Source organism: Dermacentor andersoni, chromosome 6, assembly GCF_023375885.2.
Source record: "Dermacentor andersoni chromosome 6, qqDerAnde1_hic_scaffold, whole genome shotgun sequence".
Taxonomy (NCBI): domain Eukaryota; kingdom Metazoa; phylum Arthropoda; class Arachnida; order Ixodida; family Ixodidae; genus Dermacentor; species Dermacentor andersoni.
This window is the reverse complement of record NC_092819.1, coordinates 157,736,840-157,757,088: the sequence shown is the minus strand read 5'-3', so window position 1 is coordinate 157,757,088 and position 20,249 is coordinate 157,736,840. Positions and strand designations below refer to the sequence as shown.

At 46.6% G+C, this 20,249-nt stretch overlaps 1 protein-coding gene across 1 annotated transcript; it reads right to left on the bottom strand.

Annotated features, from left to right (window-relative positions):
• Positions 1-227: 227 nt before the first annotated feature.
• LOC129385876 (uncharacterized) lies at positions 228-20,048 on the bottom strand. The gene is made up of 5 exons (XM_072288565.1): positions 19,951-20,048; positions 11,684-12,094; positions 2,876-3,152; positions 2,147-2,421; positions 228-762 (listed from the first exon to the last, which is right to left on the bottom strand). The coding sequence occupies exons 2-5, from the start codon at positions 11,707-11,709 to the stop codon at positions 378-380; spliced, it is 963 nt and encodes a 320-aa protein (XP_072144666.1). The 5' UTR covers positions 11,710-12,094; positions 19,951-20,048; the 3' UTR covers positions 228-377.
• Between the last annotated feature and the right edge of the window lie 201 nt (positions 20,049-20,249).

The window sequence follows — 20,249 nt, the reverse complement described above, 5'->3', positions numbered from 1 at the left end:
TATGAATCATAAGATAATTAGCCAGAAAGGTAATTAGTAAAACCTTGTTAATTAGCCAATTTTGAATTTCAATATTTTGTCCAAGTAGTGTCCGCCGCTTCGAGCAGACAGACTCACAAAATAAAATTCAGCTATCTGGCACAGGCAACCTTTAAAAAAAATTTGAAAGTGTTCGCTGAAACACCTTGTACGTCCGGCGGTTTCTGCGTCGCCTCTTGACTCTTTAAGTTCAGTCCAACCTGCTTTTAATGCAGCATCACACAAATACTGACACAATAAGGAAACGAAATGGTCGCACTGACATTCACGAAATCAATAAAGATTTGTGCCACATGCAAAACGAACGGAACGAAGCGTCCATCAGGCGCGCACGAGTTTCACATGATGGCCGTCTTGTTTAAGGGATTCATGGCGCTGCCCAGTTCGCACCCAAAGGCGTCGCCGAATCCCTCGACGTTGCGGAATGACACGTCGCATTCAGCGCCGGCGAAGGGCAGCAAGATGTCGCCTCCATGACACAGGGCGTAACACGATGCGATGAAGAACATCGCGGCACCGCCGTAACCCTCGAACCCTTCGAGGTGTTCGTCGGCCCCAACCCCACCGGCAGAGCGGTAGGCGTCGAGTGACACGTCAAGGGCCAGCGTGCGCAGAATTTGGTCGTGCCTGTTTTGGCCACCGGCGTCGCGAGGGCGGCTGGCTTTGTTGGCTCTTTCGATGACCCGACTGATGGCTTTGGAGGCTTCCAGTGACCTGCTGTACCTACGCCGAATGGTAAAATGGCGATGCGTCCAAGCCTAACGACGAACGCTCTACATGCCGTATTAACAACTGGCTTTGCATCAGTCACAAAGGACTGCGAGGATAAAGAACTATCTACTCACGTCTCAATTCGTTCCTTTATTTTAAAAAATAAACGTACATTTCATATGAGGAACTATTATGTCTACCCCAGCTTCGGTGTCGTTGCTTTGAAAAAGCTACTAAGATAGGTCTGCCGAAATTTGATAGATGTTGAATCCACAATCCCTGCGAGCGCGTCTGCTCGGAGAAGACTTGCGCGCTCAACATTTCTCAACGTTGATTATGCACGAGCTTCCTCTCACCCGCTAAGCATTCTGGTTTGCGAAAAGAATTTTCTTTCCTGTTGTATGGTGATGGGCATTTTCGTTTTCGGAGATGTCACTGCTTTCTCCACATTCTCGAGCAACCCCGTTCCGCTCGTTTCGCTTGTAATTTTGTTCGGCGCCTTCTCGATGAGCTCGTGCTTAATCTCGTTTACGTACAGTTGAGCTGTGGTCTTCTGTGCTCGACATTGGCACAGTCAGTGAGGCTCATGAATAATCCGTGCTTCACCCCTAACCCATGTCCTTGTTTTTGAGTCTGCTCGTCTGAGCCTAAGGCGCGCATACTGCTCAAGAGGCGCCGTGATCTTAACCTTAATTTCCGCCTCCTTCTGAAAACGTTTGGGTTTATTTCCGGCTTTCGTTACTGCGTTCGGCTTTGAGAACGCGGTATTCTGAGCTCTCTCTAGTTCCAAACCACGCTTTCTTAACCGGCGATGGCCACTGCACAGAATGAAACCGAAAAGAATGACTGGAATTGCTCGGCATATGTGCGGACATTTAAATGGCCACATCGTATTTTCTATTCTGCTGCATAGTCACAATGCTCCCTTGTGTGCTAGTGTTAGTTTATGGACAACGCCTTCGATTGCAGCTGCCACCCGTGATTTTCGTGTGTGTTTGTTTGCAGGTTCTTTTCCTGCATTCTGCTCTGTAGTATTTGCGCGGTGGAATGCGGTGAATTTTACCGTAGCTTTATTGTGTGGCTTCGAGCCTCTGTATATTGTGTGCCTTGCGTAAGATTGTCGTTTCGACTCGAAAGATGGCACTGTGGTAATGTTCAGATAGATCGAACGCGACGTTTAATGTTACAATTCTGTAATAGGTGAAGGCGAACCACTAACTTCTTATAATCCCCTTCATCTATCAGCTCCCTATTATTCTTTTATCAAGCACAACAACACTTTATTTCCGAAGTAAGCAGTGGCTTAGTACATGAGTTCCTCATGACGCCACTGGCATTCTCGATGATACCAAACACAGTCTAAGACGCCCGTGCAACATCAATTAGTCTGGGTTACCTGCTGCGGAATAGAACGCCGAGTGCCCAGGCGAGGTTGCTTCCTAGGCCGCCTTGGTTCATAAACCGTGTGCCACCTTCGTTGAGCCATGGGAAGCTGAGGGCGTACGGAAGCAGTGCCAGGTCCTTGCCCGGCAGCAGCACAAACCAATCAGCGAACTGTATCTGCTCGGACGTCCAGCGGTGACTCTCGTTTACACGACCAAGCGACGCCAACCGGAAGTTCTCCACCAGCGAGTCGCCCATATCGCCCGTGCATGTGACACTTGGCGCTTGCTGCTGCGCAAACGATGCAAAGCACAAGACAGCGCTGACAGTGCGTAAGTCCACGGGAGCGCGGTCAGAAAGCTGAAAGAAAAACCGAGGCGTGGTAATACTTTGATAGAGCAAACAGCGTCCAGAATGCTCATGCACAATGCGGTCGCCAATTCGCCATCGTCAAATATCTGATGCAACCGGAATGCAGCTGAAATGCGCTGTGCTTACGAAAAGTAACTAAACCTCTACCCCATGAACATTCAAAATGCTTTGACGGAGGCTTTTTGACGGTCGACGGTATGACATGAGTTTAAGTTGTCACTTACGCTTCTTAGGTGCCACAAACCGAGACGCAAGAATCAATGTGAGCCGATGAGTAAACATGGCACTCAGCCTGCAATTTTTGTTGCTTTCCCCAGTCTGACTGCGCAACGAACATCTTATTGATACGGAGTCGTATATGCTTCCTCACCTGAGGTGTGTAATGCTGGGTTCGTGGGTTGAAGTAGCCGAGGGTGGCGTCCGTTGACTTCCAGTCGTCGACTAGGCTTACGTTGTCATCCTTATACTGCCAGCGATTTAGGCGGCTCGCGAACGCCTGGCGGGTGTCGGCCACCACCCGTTGGGCGGCACGCAATTCCTGCTCCGAGAGTACTTTTTCGAAGTACTTCCCGAACAGGTCGCTGCCGCACAGGAGGTGAGCCTTACTGAGGCACAGCGCCGCGTGGTACATGTCCGCGCTGCTTTCGCTGCGTTCAAAAATTGCACACAGTCACAATGCGTGCACTGAAAGCGGAGGTAAAAAAAAAGCAATTTTGAAATAATACTCGTTAGGCCTGTTGGTGTGCCGTGCCATTAGCGCATGCTATACGTAGCCGGTAGCGGATGAAGGACCCAGGTGAAAGTGAGACACAGGTGATAGAGACACAATTGCAGGTTCAACAAACGTCACAGCTTGGACGCGACAAAATAAAACGGACACGGGAAAAGCGCTAACCTTAATAATTCTGCCAGGATGATACAACCAGCCCAGCAACACGTTCTGTTAAGATAACCTCGTGGCGCTAATTGAACAGTTTTCATTCGAACTGTCCTCACGTTTTCATACGCATGATGTTTCAAGATAGATTACAACCGCATTGCCCCTCAAGATCAAAAATTTGTGCACTGAGAATGGAGCTGATATCCCTGTCGTACTGAGGCACGTGTTGTGTATCATAGAAATATTCTAAGCTCCTGTAATCGATTTCGCCGATTTATTCCCGCGCTCGTTCTTTCTTCATTTATTTTCATTTTTTAATTGTTACGTACTTATAGAACAGGGCCTCGCATGCCCATTTTTTACAATGCATGGCTAGCGCACCCTTGGTAAAATAACGAGGCTTGTTGAATGTGTGGATCAGTTTCCTGAATAGCCTTTTCATGCGACCGGTTTTACCTAGGTACGTCAGGACGATCCATACATGATAAGCTTTGTGAGCATGCTACAAATATGATGAATGAAACCTGAGGATGACTAGCCAGGAATTGAAATGACTTTGGTTGTGATGCCATGTGTCGTAAGTGAACATCAAAGAAATGGTGAAATTTCTTTGGAAGCTCTCAATATATTTCTAGTTCATGGGGCAGACGCGCCAAGGCGGCATCAATCGGCCTGTCAAAGTTCTCGATGGGCAACGAACCTATAGAATAGTCTACCTTGAGCGCATGCGCAATAATTGAATTGGCAAACATCAAAGCGGTCCCGAGTTCTGCCAATAAAATTGTTTATATTTAGTGCAATATGTACAATCGTTTCGTCCTTGCCCGTAACGGGCTACGTAAAACGTCTGTATTAATGGCACACTAACAGGTCCTAATACCAACCTTAATTTATGAATATATTATTTTGTCGTGGGTGTGGTTATTCATTTCGTTTACCTTCGGTTTTTTAACGGCAGAATCCGCTTCCAAATATGCCGCAGGAGAACAGGATTTCTATCGATGGTGATAAATATAGTCTCTCAAACTATGGCAGGCATCTAATGAAACGTCCGCCCTTTGACATATTTACACGACACAGCCTTTGTCACTGCATTGATCGGGTGGGCGTTCCTACAAGATTACAGTAGGTATTGATGCGTTGTTGCATAATAAATAGTAAGTTTTTTCACGTTTATACAAATAAATGAACAGTCCATATAAGAAGAAGTATTTGCGTGCACAGATGTGCAGTGCAAAGTATTGGGATACAGGCATACTCAGGAGTTCTAGCAAAAAAGTAATTATTTTCACATACGACACTAAGGAAAAACAACACGAAGATATCAAATAAAACAGAGCGACAATGTGCGCATAGAACTAAGTAAATTAACTAATGATACCAAGGTTTAGCCATATCTTTGTTAGGAACCGTTCAGAAATGTACTTTGGACAAACTTGCTGCGTCGTGTAATCGCTGGTATTAATTGATATCGCGATGTGATATGCATAGTATACTGCGAAACGTATACAGCGAAATGCGGGCAACTGAATAGTAACAGAACCATATCTTTCAGCCTAAAGTTTTTCCTGTTAAAGTAACTGCCTTGAAACCCTTTATGCGTCCTTGTTCCTATGGCAGCTCTTCCAAGATTTCCCCACGCTAACTGTATGTGCCACTTCGGTTTGCTTCAATTTGAAGCCTGGTGATCAGTCCCTGCATTCCATGTGGTCCCTGTGTTCAGGCAGTGTGTTCTAGAAAAACAACACGGTGATGCCTCAATGTTAAACTATCACTGCACGCCCATGTCGCAGTAACCTTATATCTCTGCGTTATTCCGAGCGCTGCTGTACTCCGGTTCACAGTGAGGACTAAACAGGTCTGACTGTGGATATTTATAAGCGTCGTTGATTCGTGCATTATCCCAAAGGGAAACGAAATTCCGATTTTAATGTTATCGTAGGCATAGTGCAGAAGAGTCTGGGGAGAGTAAAATTACTTAACACATTAGTATCTGTTTAACACGAGCCAAAGAGCGCAGGAGAAAGAGAACGGCCATTCGGACTAAATAGGTGCGTATGGCTGTCGTTCAATGTGTTGCGGCGCATCTGCTAAATGGACTACCGCAAAAGATTTCCTCAGGCGGCGGTGAAGGCCCACAGCACATAGCTTGTGGTGACGTGGTAGATACCAAATGTCACTGAAAGAACAGCCAGTATATTAAAGCTTGCGTCAACGCCCCCAAAGGGCTGGGAGTAACTCACTGAGATAAAAACTTATCTGTGGTTTGTTTTATCGAGTAATCTTCAATTAGTGTTTCTCACCGTCTCGTTTCACTATCTCTACGATGGAGGTGAGCTAGGAGGGGCGCAAGTTGATAAACATCTATTCATGTATAATTTCAATATATCCCTTTATGAGTGCGTTCATGTAGTAATGTTCACTAAAAAAATATTTTTAAGGCTAAGCGCAAGCATCTGCACAAAGCTCGGATATAGGGAATTTCGCGAAAAGGTTGGGTGTAACGAATACTCGTATATAGCGAAAAATTTGAAATGTTTTGGCTATTTTCGAGGATACGGCAAAAGGCTCCCCTTGAACTCCCGAAATATGTGCATAGAGCTTCGCTGTCTTAGATAATCGAGTTTCTCGCACGTCATACAGCTGAAAATGGATTTTCTCATCTTCTGCTCTGCTTCTGTCATCTCGAGCCAGAACAATTAAACCAGCCGCACACTTCGTACTATCGCGAAATCCACTGTTTACCGTCCGTAGAAGTTGAGCAGCAGCCGTCGGTTCGTGTAGAGCGCCACGCCCTGCACGGTGCACCAGGACAGGAAAGTGTGCAACACGCGCTCGCCTCGAAACTTCCACAGCGCCAGGAACATTCTCACGAAATTCGGCTTGGTCGACAAGTAGACAACGTCCCCGGACACGTCCGCACCGTTGCGGTCTAGCTCCGCCAGCCATCGCTCGTGAGTGAGGCTCGGTACGGTGCCGAAGATCTCGGCTGGCTGAAGCACAGTGTATTCCAAAGGGAAGCCCTCGATGCGCTGTACCACGTTCAGGAAGAACGTGTCCAAGTTGTAGGTGCTGGCGAAGCTCACGGTGCCTTCCGTCTCGTTCGCCGAATATTCGGTAATGCTGTGAAACTCCCGTCTGCGTTTAGAGATACGTTTACGGAACTATGAAGAATAGGGCGAACGCAATCATCAATTAACCTACCCACTAGTTTCTGAAGCGCACATTCTTTTTTTGTCCCGCAATCATTTCATATATAATGGCATGCGTGTCACAACGGAGTACAGAACGAAAGCGGCAGTAGGTGGTGTTGAAATGCCACTCCCTAACCTGAATTCCCAGATTGCTATCTAGAGGACAGCGGTTTCCTGTGCTACGTGGACGGTATAACTTCGTTACAGCCGCCTAGGAATTGTTGTTATCCAATGCAATTCTCAACGTTGCTTCAATTTCTCAAGTATTTAAATCAGGCGGCCCTTTAAAACTTAGGGCATAGCATTTTCTACTTCAGAATGTGAAAAATGCATGTTATAACCGACTAACTACTCTATCACACTAAAATGGGCAGCTTGGCGAGTTTTTAGGCACTCGCGCTGCGCACGGCGTATAAACGCAAAGAAAAACGATGTACAAACAGAAAGGGACGCAGCACAAGATATTCGTGGAACAGGTCAATGACCGTCAGGAAGAGCCAGCAATTGTTTTAGACAGGGCTCAAGTACAACCTAATTAAAGAACTTAATAAAAGACTTTGATATCAGTTCATTACGATTAGTTTAACACGTATTAGCGATATATGTAGCAACATACGTGTAGAAAGACAAACAGGCGCATATTTTTTCTGGAGAGCATGCAGACGGGAGTGTATGTCTGAAGACCGCCGGTGCTGCAAATTCTTTTTCTTCGCAGGTAGAGGGGGGAGGGGCAGGCAGATTGAAACAAGTGGTACATTGTACGCGAACATCTTCGTCCACTTCAACACGTTAACGCAGTTCTACGCTGCACGGATGTAACAGAATAAGCTTATTTTTGTTCTTTGCCTGAGATCGCACGTACTAAGGGGGGGGGGGGGGGGGGGGAGGGTCGATCGCTTGTGTCGCGATTGGTGTCGTCGGCGTGCGGACCGGAACCCGAGAGCTCCCATGACAGAACCAGGACAACTGCGACTGTCCCTGCAGGCATCCGCCAAGTGTAGGGCTCGGCTAATCCTGCTGCACCTGCTTGCGTTGCTGACCCTGATCCTTCCTAAAACAGACGTTTGGGCGAGTTCGTAAGACACATTTGAAGCAGAACAGTGCGGTGTTCACGGGGACAAGCAGTGAGAAACGACACGGACGAGCGCTGACTTGCAACTGAAGTTTATTGCTTGGAACGAAGCATATATAACTGCTCCAACCAACAGAAGAAACCAAAAAGACCATACATATATTCACAATCATTCCTACACGCTGCGCTGAACAAGGGAGATACCTGTAATCATCATATCCCCCCCGCTAAAAATGCTAGTTCTTTGGACGTAATGAATAAGGAGGGGCTATTGACGCATGCGTCTTTTGAACGGGCGATATGCGATCCTTAGCCACTGATCCTTAGCCGCCGAGCGGAGCGCTGAGCTCACCTAAGGGGTGACCAAAGGCCTGGGGCGACGCTGGGGGGAGGCGCCAGGGTGGAACCGCGAGCCAAGGGGCCAGTACAGGCGCCCTTCGGCTGTAGCGGTCGCACTTGCACGGCCTTTTGCACACATTTTATTGTAGTTGAGGGATATTTTTTTATTAGAATTTGTAGTAAATTGTACAAGAAAACGACTAACGTTAATATTTTTTTCCAGTATCCTTTTCTTAAGAGATAATCGTGCTCTAATTGGGCATTGAGTGCACTAACGCCACATTGAGTGTCAGAAATCTTTGCACATTGACTTATCATGTTAATTTCTTATTTCGGGAAAAGAAAGGGAAAATTAGGCAGGATTTTGCTAGCCAAGAACAGGAGCACCGCTGTCATCTGCTCTGCTCAGCTTATATGACGGCGGAAAACAGAGGCGGACATTAAACGAACCTTTACTACGAATGCTAGAATCGCTACGGTATCACTAGCATGCCGTCTTGGTGCTAAAAAGCCAGGGCATCAATGTTGACCTGAGGGTCTCGAAGTAGCGTTCGGCTTCCTCAGCGTCATTGGCCCACTCCTTGTGCCTTTCGGCGATGCGAACAAACTCTTGGAGCGGTTCCAGGAAGATCACCGTGGTGTTCGCGTCCAGCTGAACGGACACGTGCAGAATGCTGCACCAGTGGAGCGTCAAGGAAGTGTACAGCCACGTGCGAAGAACGTCCACTGTGTCCGAGTCCTTGGGCAGCAGAGGCCACACGATGCCGGCCTCTAGCAGTGCTGCCTTCACCTTGCGTGCCGTAACACAAGTGCATTACGAATATGTGAAATTGCTTTTACAACTACTTCATTGTTTACAACGAACTAAAGCAATTGAAAAAAAAAATAGATGTACTCATTAGGAGCGCCAAGATTAGCACACCCGTGGTAACAATAGTGTCATGCGCCCCGTATGAACCACGTCTATGGCGTTAATGGGTGAACAAGTGCATTTATCACAACACCTAATTTTCTGCTGCTCAAATGTATTGTGGTTCGAGTTAACCTCGACTCGAAAGTCTGCTTTGACTCACCTGATGATGATTTCTAATGACATTCCCTTTAAATCGAGGCGATGACACATAGTTACCCAGCCCACTAGAGCTAAGAAAGTTCACCGTATTTCTTACGGGCTAACAGTTTGGTCATCTTTGTATTATTTCTGATTATTAGAAAACCGTTTTCTTCATATTGTAAACTTAACTATGGCTATTTGTGACGACCACCGTTTCCACTTGCCTCCCTAGCGCAGTAGCTTCAGCGTTCCACTGCTGAAATCAAGGTCGTTCAACATTTCGATCAAGGTGAAGTAAAAAACAAATAATAATACATGCTTGAGGTGTGGGGACACAAGTGCCCAAGGGGACAAAAAGAAATTCGCATTCTCTCTCTAAGACGATCCAGATAATAAGATTGTGGATATTGCACGTGACACCCTATAACTACTTTTTTTTAAACCCGATACATCATTTTCGCTTACGAAGGGCCTTGAGTGATCGATAAAAAGCAGCCACCGCTTTATTCGGTCAGCGGCTCAGTCAGCTGCTTCTGTTTGCTGAAACATCTTATATTACTAGTGCACGCACTTCCTACAATACGGGGCTCAGCCTTGTGGCCCCATTTTCCACGCTGTGCTATTCTATGTGACATTCCGTCAATCCTGTCTGTATAATTGGTTACTGGCCGTAGCCAGGGCAGTAACCTGCAGTGACGCGAAAGAAAGACGACGAACGAAACATTTAGCGATGTCACGGAGGAAACAAGCGTAGAAAGTGGAAGTGCATGCAAGATTATTGCACTGACACATGATATTCACTGTCCAAACTACGACTTCATGTTTCAAACGAACAAACAAAAAAGGGAAATATAATCAACCTGATATTTCATTTTTAAAGATCACAGGACTTTTTTCTTCGCTTGTGGCTGTGATTGCTTCTCACACCGGCATGCCCTCTTCGATTCTATCAGTTTCTGTCAAGCATTCGAGATATCCGAATGCTCTGATTGCTCTTTGTGGTTCCACGCGAATGTGCTTGTGAGAGCATGGAACACTGATGGTGGGATGTGTTCTACAACACATCCCACAAGTAGTAGCGTTCGATAAACACTCTACAAACGTGCACGGCTCAGCCACTCAGCCCTCTATCTTGTAAGCCAAGGTAACCAAAATTTTTGGACAACAAATGATTACTCCTTACAATGGTTTAGCGTAAGATAAGGCTCCTACATTGAGCTGATTTTGCGTGAACTGTGATATTTATTTTCTTTGGTAGAGTGTGCTTGGGGGTTGGGGGGGGGGGGGGGGTTGAGAGATAATCTGTTTCGACTGAGTCACTAATAAGGAGCGTTATAAGTAGCGTCTCCATGCGAATTTGCGTATCCGAAATACCAAACTGCTTGCTAGAGCTTTTGCATTCTTTTGTAGGCCTGGCCAATAACGTTCCCTAAATTTCGATTCTTTATTTCGAAAGCTCCCCGGCAGATATTGAATTGAAAAATTTTGCATTTGGCCCTAGTTCTTTCCAGTTGTTTTTCTGTAGTTAGTGCGGGACGTATGCCGTATGTGAAGATGTACCTAGCACCACGTTGCGCCTAGAATATATGAGTACATTGGCAACGCTGCACAAACAATCTGCTCGAAGTTTTTTCTGGCGAAAATGCTAATGACCTAGCTTGGCAACTTCGGTGCAGAATATTTAAGTTAAGCAGTTAGAGGGGCTGAGCAAATTAATAAATATACTGAACAACTACTATCCCTCAGGTTGCTAAGCAGGCATAGAAACAAGGAAGAACAAGAAGTGATCACATGGATAAACGCAAGAACCAGTGGCCGCTACAGGTTGTACTTCTGGGCTTTTTTCTTCCCCGGAAGGAACAATGAATAGCGCTTCTTATTAACGCTATATTTACGCACTTTCATACTCGCACGCCGTTCATCGTGCGACAATTCTGTCGACCATGGTGCTCATGAAAACCAGTTGCGCAAAACGATTCTACAAACTGTTGGCAGCATATTTTGATTTCATATCGAAGTCCTACATTATGGGATAGGACTTGTGGTGGTTTTCATGGCCTGAAAGCAGTAAATTCACTTCTTGTAAAGCATCACCTCCATTCCTGAACAGCTCAGCGTCCATACCTCTCCGCTCAATAATCTCCATTCAGCTGGCTAGCTACCGTACGAAATATGCGCGCGAATGGAAGAAAGGAACACCAGGCAACGATACGCATAGAAATAACACGGTACGTGGTATTCATGCCAGTTCTTCTCTGTTGTCTGTCTCTGTTTCAGTCGCGCGATAATTTGTCCTGATAGTCATAAACGATCTAGACGTTCAAGGTTTTCGCTCGAAATTGCTGGCCGGCCACTTAGAAGCACTTTCTCCTCACTTTGCGTGTGTTTTATCTGTAAAGTACGCAAACGTAAGGTCTCCCTGACCACGTATTTACCCAAGGTTAGTTCATACGCTGCAGTGGCTACGTTGATTATGGAGAGTCGCCGCAGATTACGAGGTTTGAAGAAAGACTCCCGGGAGGTCAACACTATTCCGGAGTTCTTTCCTACCCCTTGTCCGTCATAACCACCTTGAGCCTCCCCCCCCCCCCCCCCGCACCAGCCCAGTTTCAGTGCGTCAAACCCTGCAAATTCTTTACCTTGGGTAGTTCATCCACGTCGACATTTCTCACTGCTTCGCAGCTCCGCAGGAACGCTGCGCCTTTCTGGAGCGCGTTCTGATGCTTTCGAGGCACGTCGACCGAGCGCAGGAGTTTGGACAGGTGGTTCATGCCGGACAGCATCCACTTGTCGTGAACGGACAGCTCGCTGCGGCGACGCCAGCCGGTGCACACGAATCGCGTGAAATCCAGGCAGGCGTCCGCCGACCGGTTCACCGAGTCGGCGAGGAGGCGCGCGTACTCGAGGCAAGGCTTGGTGCGGCACGCGGCCGCTACTGTGGGGCGCCAGCCGGCGGCCAGCAGGGTGGAGGCCAGAAGGGAGCCGACCAGCACAACCGACAGCAGTATGGCGCTCGCGATCACCACCGCTGGACGTAACTTCCACAGCCCCTGTGACGCGGTTGAAAGGCAGGTGCACGCAGCTGTACAGAAGACGCCGAAGTGATGCAGTCAGTGGCAAAAAAAATGTTGACAGTATTGGCCGAACGTCGAAGCACTGGAAGTGATAGCACGGTTTTAGCGTTGCGACGAATCCCCGCGGACGGTGTTTTAACGAACACGTTCGGCCACGTGTTGACGTGACGGAGCACGCAAACCGATAGTGCTGCTCCACAATGCGAACAGCGTTAAGCTATGAGGCATGACAGGACGCCGGTCGGTTGAGGACAGTCGGCATGAGCAGTGCACGGGGTCGATCTTCGGTGGTGCACAAGATGACCTACAAGGAATACCGCCGGTGCTTTTAGCTCGGCGGTTTACTTTCCTCCTGCGTCATAGTCTCATTTCTGCCTGTTCGCCTTCATTGGTATGCTAAATTTTGATGGTCGCTGATTTCGCTATTATTATGTTGGCTTGTAGGGACGTCACGACCAGTCGTTCGTACTGCGGTGTATCTAAAGACTGTAGCCTTCTGTACTACAGTCATTGTACTATTTCGCCTTACTGTGATGCATCCATAAAATCGTTCCTTATTGAGAAATAAACGCCTGACACTTGCGCACCTAAATTCGCTTTAGGGTAATTCTGCATAATGTGGCGTGTTAGCCTTGCTGAATATAAAGCGGTGACAATATAACACATAGGGAATGAGTTATGCTAACGTTCGAGAATGACTTTAAAGAAATTCAAAGTAAAAGACGCTCTCACTGTGGCAGCATCGCATCTATCCTGTCAATCCCTTCATGTTCCAAATACTACTGGGGGAAATTGGCGAAAAACGAGTCCTCAACAAACGGACAGCTGCGAGAACTCAAACAGAAAGACAAATAAATTTGAGGCTTTTTCGCTGGCATTTTTTCAGATGCCCAAAGACACAATTTTTTCTAATTGGCATCTTTCTTTAAACATCTGCAAACGCTAATCAACATCAGACTGCACTTTCAGGGATGCAGTGAGCTTGCCCCACCATTAATCTATGCCTTCGAGCCTTGCTTTAATACAAAACTTTTTATCATGATCCCTTCTTGTTCAAAAAAAAATTCAACTTTCGCAAACAAGTGTTTGCCATCCTCGTGACCATCGCAGTAGTTGTTGCTGCTACTACGAACGTAAGCCACTAACACATGACCCGCATTGCTTTTGTGCTCTGCCCCTTTCTTACCAGCACCTCTTCCTTCTACACTGAAGCCTTCGGTTTAGTGTAGGAGACAAGTAGCAAGGTCCAAATAAACTGAGTAGAGATTGTGGGTCAACTGGCTTCTACAGCATTCTTTATCGAAACCGTGAAATATACATGCAAATGAACAACATTATTTTAGCAACAATCTGCTGAAAGAAGTATTCAGTGCCTTCCGTAGTAAATGCCTTCCGCCCAAAAAAATACGACAAAAAGAACATATCCCGTCATTCTCTACGCAGTGCTTCCGTTCCTTCTTGAACAGTTTGCATAGCGAAGGCTACTGCAGGAGCGAGGCGCTTGCTGCAATGTTTCGCCTAATGAACATCGCGGTGGAAGGAAGTTGAACTTTTTGTTTTGGATTTTCAAGTAAACGTCGCTAGTTCCAGTTTTGGCGCCTACTACAATCGAAACGCAGAGGCTGTCGATCAACTTACGCCTGATAAGCTGAACACTTTATTTTCCATCGTAACAATAATACTGATTTGTCATGTCTGGAAGACACGATGTTGGTATCGTTCTCTTTTATAGTATATTTACGCACGCAGACCTAAAGATTGCGATAAATGTTGGTTTCGATCGTAGCAGGTGGCCGAGAATTGTCGGCCACAATTATACGAGGGTGAATCAGAAAGTCTTTGTCCCTATTTTTACTAGCCTAAATACGATATATACAGATAATTACAGATATACGTAATATATGTATGTATATATGTCTCAACCGTTATGGTGGGCTATGTATAACATAGCCCACCATAGCGGTTGAGATCATTTGTCCCATCGCAGCACTAAATTTGAGATGCCCCTGTGGTATAATTCGTCCGGCTGACCATGGCACCACAGTCTTGGCTTCATTGTTTTACGTGAATCGCTGTCTTTCCAGGAACTTTTTCAGTGGATCTAAAACGTGGAAATTACTAAGTGTTAGGTCTGGACGGTATGGTGAGTGGCCCAGACTCCCAGAGCAATGTTGTCGTCACTCAGCGACGCGCTCGGCCTCCCTGAACGCTCATTATCATGCAAGTCTTCACGGCCTTTGCGGACTCGCAACACCACAACATCATACTTCTCAAACCAAGACGCCTTTCGCCATACGTGGGCTGCAATTCCCTGTGGATTTCGATGAGCGGTATTCCCTTGTTTCATAGAAAACGAATCATACTTCGTTGCTCGTACACCGTGAAGCAGAACCGCCATCTTCAACAACTGACACCAGTGCCGTACTGTGGAGCTACCAGCAGATAAGGCCGGGCCAGACCAATAAAGACCCACTGCTGGGAATTTATATGTTGTCTTCGAATTTACAGCCGTAATTGGGCTAAAACAAACAGGGGCAAAGACTTTCTGATTCGCCCTCGTAATTGATTTTCGCTGCTCGGAAGCCGGCTGTGCTGTGTACTTTTACCAGACTTTGCGATGCTGGGCGGCATCGGCAATCGGGGGCAGGGAGTTTAAAAGCTGTCACCTCCTTTGCCACCAACAACTTGACAGTGGCGTTGCAGTTTCCTGTTCATTTCGAGCAATGAACGAATTGATGCCAAAACACACTGTTTTTGTTGCAGTTTGCATTGCTGTACATACGTCTAGCGTTTGTACCACATATACAGACGCACAAGTGCTCAAGTGTCTGCAGTGTGTGCGCGTTTTTGTTCAATAAATTTCCGTTTGCTAGAGATGCACATCGCATTTGGGGCGCCATGGCCGTCTGCTGATTTCTAGAGGCGCACACACTCACGCGCAGGCACTGAAAGACAGATGCGTACCATATACACATCGCAATTGAAGAAACCAATCATTCGCTGCAGGACGCGTGCATTATTCCGAACAACCACTCTCAACAAACCAAGCATGCTTCAGATTACGTAGATGTGAAATGAAGTTGAGTCTCCTTAATTTTCTCTTTTATCTCTAGTCGTTTGTAGGCGTGTAGTTTGACTGTTAGGGTCGCATTTTTTATGTCGGGACTTTTAACGCAGCTTTATTTCCGAATTTTTACATGCGTTAAGGAATAGGACCATGTCGAGTTTTGCAGACGGTTGTCTTGCCTTTCATACAGTAGTTATTGATCGTGACGTTTTCACACAACCACCCAATGAAGATGCACTTGCAACATACACCATCATCGAGGGGGCTCAATGAATGAAGTAGAAAGCATGGGTGATCTTTAGTGACATTATGTATATTGAGTGGTGCTATGGCTGAAGCGCTGTCGTGGTGCACAATCCCTTCGTGTTGGTTTCACCCCCCCCCCCCCCCAAATCGGGGCTTAATCCGTAAACTACAGTGCGCAACCGCTTGGACACTTCGATGCAAGAATGATGTTTCGGCATCTGACCTCGGGGTCCAAAGAAAAAATTTGCATGCTCTTTTATATGAAAATTGAATTCTCACAAGAGATGATAACTTAATGCACGCACATTGTTCTCTGATGTCCTCCATCACACAACTGACGCAGACGACGACACAGGCTAAAAAAAAACCAGTAGTGCGGTTTGCTGGGCCAGTTAGGGCATGGTGAACGTATGAAGGGTTCTAGGAAGTACAAATGCGAGCACGAGTAAAATGAAATGTATTCACAAAATCATTGTGTGTCCAGCGTGGTCCTGTCCGTTCCTTTTACATCTGCTCGCGTCTGTACTTGCTGGGACCCATTACACGATTAAAAAGAAAACATTTCGGTGATCCGAGATAATCTGGCACAATGATGATGTCTGACCAACTGATGATGATAATGCAGTAGGAGCGCCTAGCCGCACGCGTTGGTGTTAACTATCGCTCTAGTTCAGTGATAATTGATCGTTACTTTTGGTTGTTGCTTCTTATACGAATATAAGAGCGCAAAATTAAATGTAGGCAGCGTTGCTCACGCAAGATATTGGCAAAAATACCAACCCATGTACCATCCACAAGAAGTTCGGAAACCATCGGTGAAAGACAGCGCGGAATAAACGCGGACAAGAAAGGAACAGACGACAAGCGCTCTTCTTCTTCTGTCTGTGTTTATTTCGCGCTGTATTTTTTTAACTGCTAGATTCATACCACTTATCTCGCATTCATGCATTTCTAACTTCGGAATCTTTTTGTGACAGTGAGCGGTAGGCCACAAAATGTTTCGGAACACTGGATTTGGGAAAAACTTCAATATTCTGTATATTTCTCCACTTAGTCTACAGTATGACCTATGGATGCAGTGTGATCGTACACAGAAACGTGAAATGAATTTTTGTGGTTAGGTGTACCTAGCCTGAAGACCGATGTTGGTGGTGCTGATTTGTGGCTCTGTTGTGAGCCAGCATTGTGAAAGTGTGCGGAAACAATTACCAATTTCTTGGTTGACCAGTACAAACGCGCTTCAGAAAGAAGATATCACGTAGAATTTATGGACATGCGTACCTTTGCAAATCTTGCGGCAATTTTTCTTTGAATTTGTGAGATATAGATTTATGAAATTGTCTGTCAAGCAGTTTCGCTTTTATTTTCATTTCTCTTTGCATACTATGTGTAACACACGGCAAACGAGGGCTTTGCAGGCTCCCGAAGCACACGTTAGGCCTTATACGATGGCGCCTGCGTAGGAATTGTATTTACACGTGCTCCTTTTTCTTGTTGTGCATCTTTTTTTGCAAGCGATTAATGTTGATTGTTCCTGAATGTGTAATGCTTTGTTAGCACTGCCACAACTACTGCTAACATTATTGTGTTGTAAGATATTATATTACTTTTCTTTCTTCCTTTTGTCACCAAGAATGTCCAGGTCAGATTTTCCTTTTCTTGCATGTCGCTGAGTTTGGCCGCCTTTGTTAGCCGCACTGCCTAAACTATTGCTACCATTTTGTTGTAAACTTAAACACTGAGCACGTTGTTCCGCTCAGTACTACGTTTTCAGCTCACGAATGGGGTATTGCACGGCGCCCTGTACTTGAAAGGATGCGATTTAAGCCCACTCTTTTCGACACCGTTTTAGTTTAGGCATCTACATGGAAGTTCTCGGCAACATTAAGAAATAAAACCCAAATTCTGTTTAAATCAAATTTAATCAGGCTCGCGGGATCCTGTCAGGCCGCGGTGGAATTCCCAGCTCGCGAAGCAGGTGGTTCGTGTTTGCTCAGGCGCGCGGAAATGCCAACTCCTACTACTCACCCGACCTCGCCTACTGCTGGGGAAGTGCGGCACGTCGGAAACATTCCGGGACGCCCGCTGCGTCGAGCTCGAGGACGTCAACGCCGAACCACTGCCGCTCGGGGAACCGGGAGACAGACACGGAAACACGGTGATGTTGCGCCCCCGTTTCTTTCGGCGTCCGTAATCGTCGACACGCTGCTGTTCGAAGCGAACGCCCCGTCGATAGGCCGAGTCACTTATAGGCGTCGATTTTGAGTGCGTCGTCGATTTGAGTTTGCCCAGCGTTCGATCGGGGGATTCAGCTATTGGCAGCAAAAGTGGGTGCCTCTCCGATTTGAGCTTGTCGAGGCCGCCTTCCTCCCGAGATCCTTGGCCGCTCGAGGAGGCGACGAGCGACTGCGACATAATTGGACATGCAAGGCCAGCTACGAAACTGTCGAGTGGAATACCGAACATAACGCGTAATAGTGGGCAACATAAAAAAGAATAGGGACATTATTATTTTTTTTTGCAGGGACGTCCCCAGGTTTCTCCGTAGCCAAAATACAAGCCAATTCTGTAGATCACGTGGTTTGCCCTGTTGAATCCTGTGGGCAATCCTGTGCGCACGGTAACGTGTGCACATGGATCAAAGCACACCATGGCGCAACAGGTGAAATATTAAAACAAAAGCACGTGAACTTCCTCTCAAGAGATCCTCACTTCCTACCGAAAGATCAAGGGGCCACGCGCACAGCCGCCTATTCTGCAGCCGCGCTACCTGCAACGTCACCGATTATGGCACGTGACTTTCGTTTCTCATCTAAGGTAGAACGCACAGAACCACCACAGGAAGTGTGTCGTGCGGCAATGAAGGAAGAAAAGGAAACACAAGGCGTGTGGGGATAGTGGCATAATTGCGACTCGGTTCTTCGGCTCCGTATGGGAAAAGAATATGGAAAAGACCGGGAAGAAGTATAGGTTGGAGAGACTATTCGAGGCAAATGGAGGCAGTGCTTATGCTGGCTGCACGACGTTGCTTATTCTGGCTGCTGGCTAGCACGACGGTGCGATATCTCAAGTTTTACTATCTCCTAAAATAGTGCGACGATTTGACAAAAAAATCATTACGCTGAAACGCTCTCTAGATGCTACTTTACACTTTTAAAAATGAAACTAAAATTTCCGATCCGACTTGGTAAGGCGCCCTTTCAAAAGTGCAGGCGCCCTTTAAAAGGACGTCTGCACTTCCTGCAGCTGAAAGCCCTCACTGTAGAGCGAACTAAATATTTGCGTTTGTATAAAGGTTTCCTTCGTTTGGGCATCGGGTTGTTTCACAAGCTTCCACGCGATACAGGAGAGACTGCAAGAAAATAGGCTTTCTCGCACAGGTGGCATTATTAATATTTAAGAATTATTTAGTGATTACAACGGCTCCAGCAGAGGATGGGGTGGCCCGTTTAACAACGTTAGATTTCGCCCTGTTAATAATGGTCGATGAACTCAGGTGATATCTGGTACTTAGGAATCCGCAGTGGGCCCTATAAGAGCAGGTGTGTTTCGCCTCTGCCAATGACGTTGCCCAAGTGACTGTGTCCGCAGCTCAGCTGGTTACAATATAGCGATCCAGTTCACAGAGCTAGCTTGTTATTCAAAAATTGTCGCTGCCTTGTGCAACATTAGGCATGAACGAGTTATAAAATAATGTATACGTGTCATACCGTATTTACGTTACAAAACAAGTATAAGCACTTCGAAACACTCACGTCCAAATTCTCACAATAAAATTTTACGTAACGTTTGTTTTGGTGAACTTACCCAGATGAGTGAAAACAAACGTTTTTTTTTTTTTTTTTCGTCGCAACCACGCATTGCTTGAATCTCTTCGTACATGGCCCAGGAAACTATTTTTTGTAAAGCGGATACTAACTGCATTAACTAGCTTTTCTAGGTGATGAAATATGCAAGCCGTTTTCCACGATGGAAGTTACTTTGTTGAATTAAATGACATGATTATTGCATTGATTACAGGGGTGTAATCCCGGCGCCAGAATTCCACGAATGAGATAGTCACAAATAACATTATCTTGTTAATTGAAAAATCGGTTGTCTCGAAAACCTCTTCTCAAGAAAATATTGCAGTGGATAGCGCCTTTTACTTCACGTAAAAATACCCTGCGGTAGCTCGGTGGATATGACACTCTGCTGCGAAGCACAAGGTCTCCGGTTAAATTCCAGGCCGCACTGAGACTGTTGCCGAATGCAAAAAAACGCTCCTGTGCTAAGATGTATGTGCACGTTCAAGAAGCCCAGGTCGTACAATTAATCCGGGCTCCACCACTACTGCATCCCTCACAGCTCATCTTTATTTGGGGAGTTAAACCCCAGAATTCGACTTTTTCCCATGGAAAGAGAACGGAATTGACTGGATTCATTGTGCAGGGGTATCTTCTTTTTCGTAAGCGGCATCTAAAAAACAACGAGTGAGCATGCGTTTTGGCCGCTTCTCAGCGCAACGGATTCTCCTTACCCTTTCTGCACGGAGCCCCCGTTGCTTGTCAGGCTCCGTTGGCCCGGTTCCGCAAGGCTTGCGTCCTCCAACCTCCCCGACCGGGACATTGCTAACACTGCCGGCCGAACCGCCCCTGGCTTGTCCCAGCGTTGCCAACGAGCGCGCTGCGCTGGGAACAGCGGGACCATCGCTCGCCTGGAGACTGCTGCGAGAGGCGTGGTCGATCGCGGACGACTGCCCCACAGCTCTCTGCTCGGATGGTTTTTGCCTCGGCGCAGTCGTCAACGGTGGACAGTTTGTCGGCGTCTTCGAGACAT

Excerpts from the sequence above, each read along its gene's own strand:
- LOC129385876 (XM_072288565.1), bottom strand. The coding sequence starts at position 11,709 with ATGTCGACGTGGATGAACTACCCAAG. Across the intron at positions 3,153-11,683 it reads ACGTGGATGAACTACCCAAG|CGAAAGCAGCGCGGACATGT; the intron begins GTAAAGAATTTG and ends TTTTGAACGCAG. Across the intron at positions 763-2,146 it reads GGCGTTCTATTCCGCAGCAG|GTACAGCAGGTCACTGGAAG; the intron begins GTAACCCAGACT and ends CATTCGGCGTAG.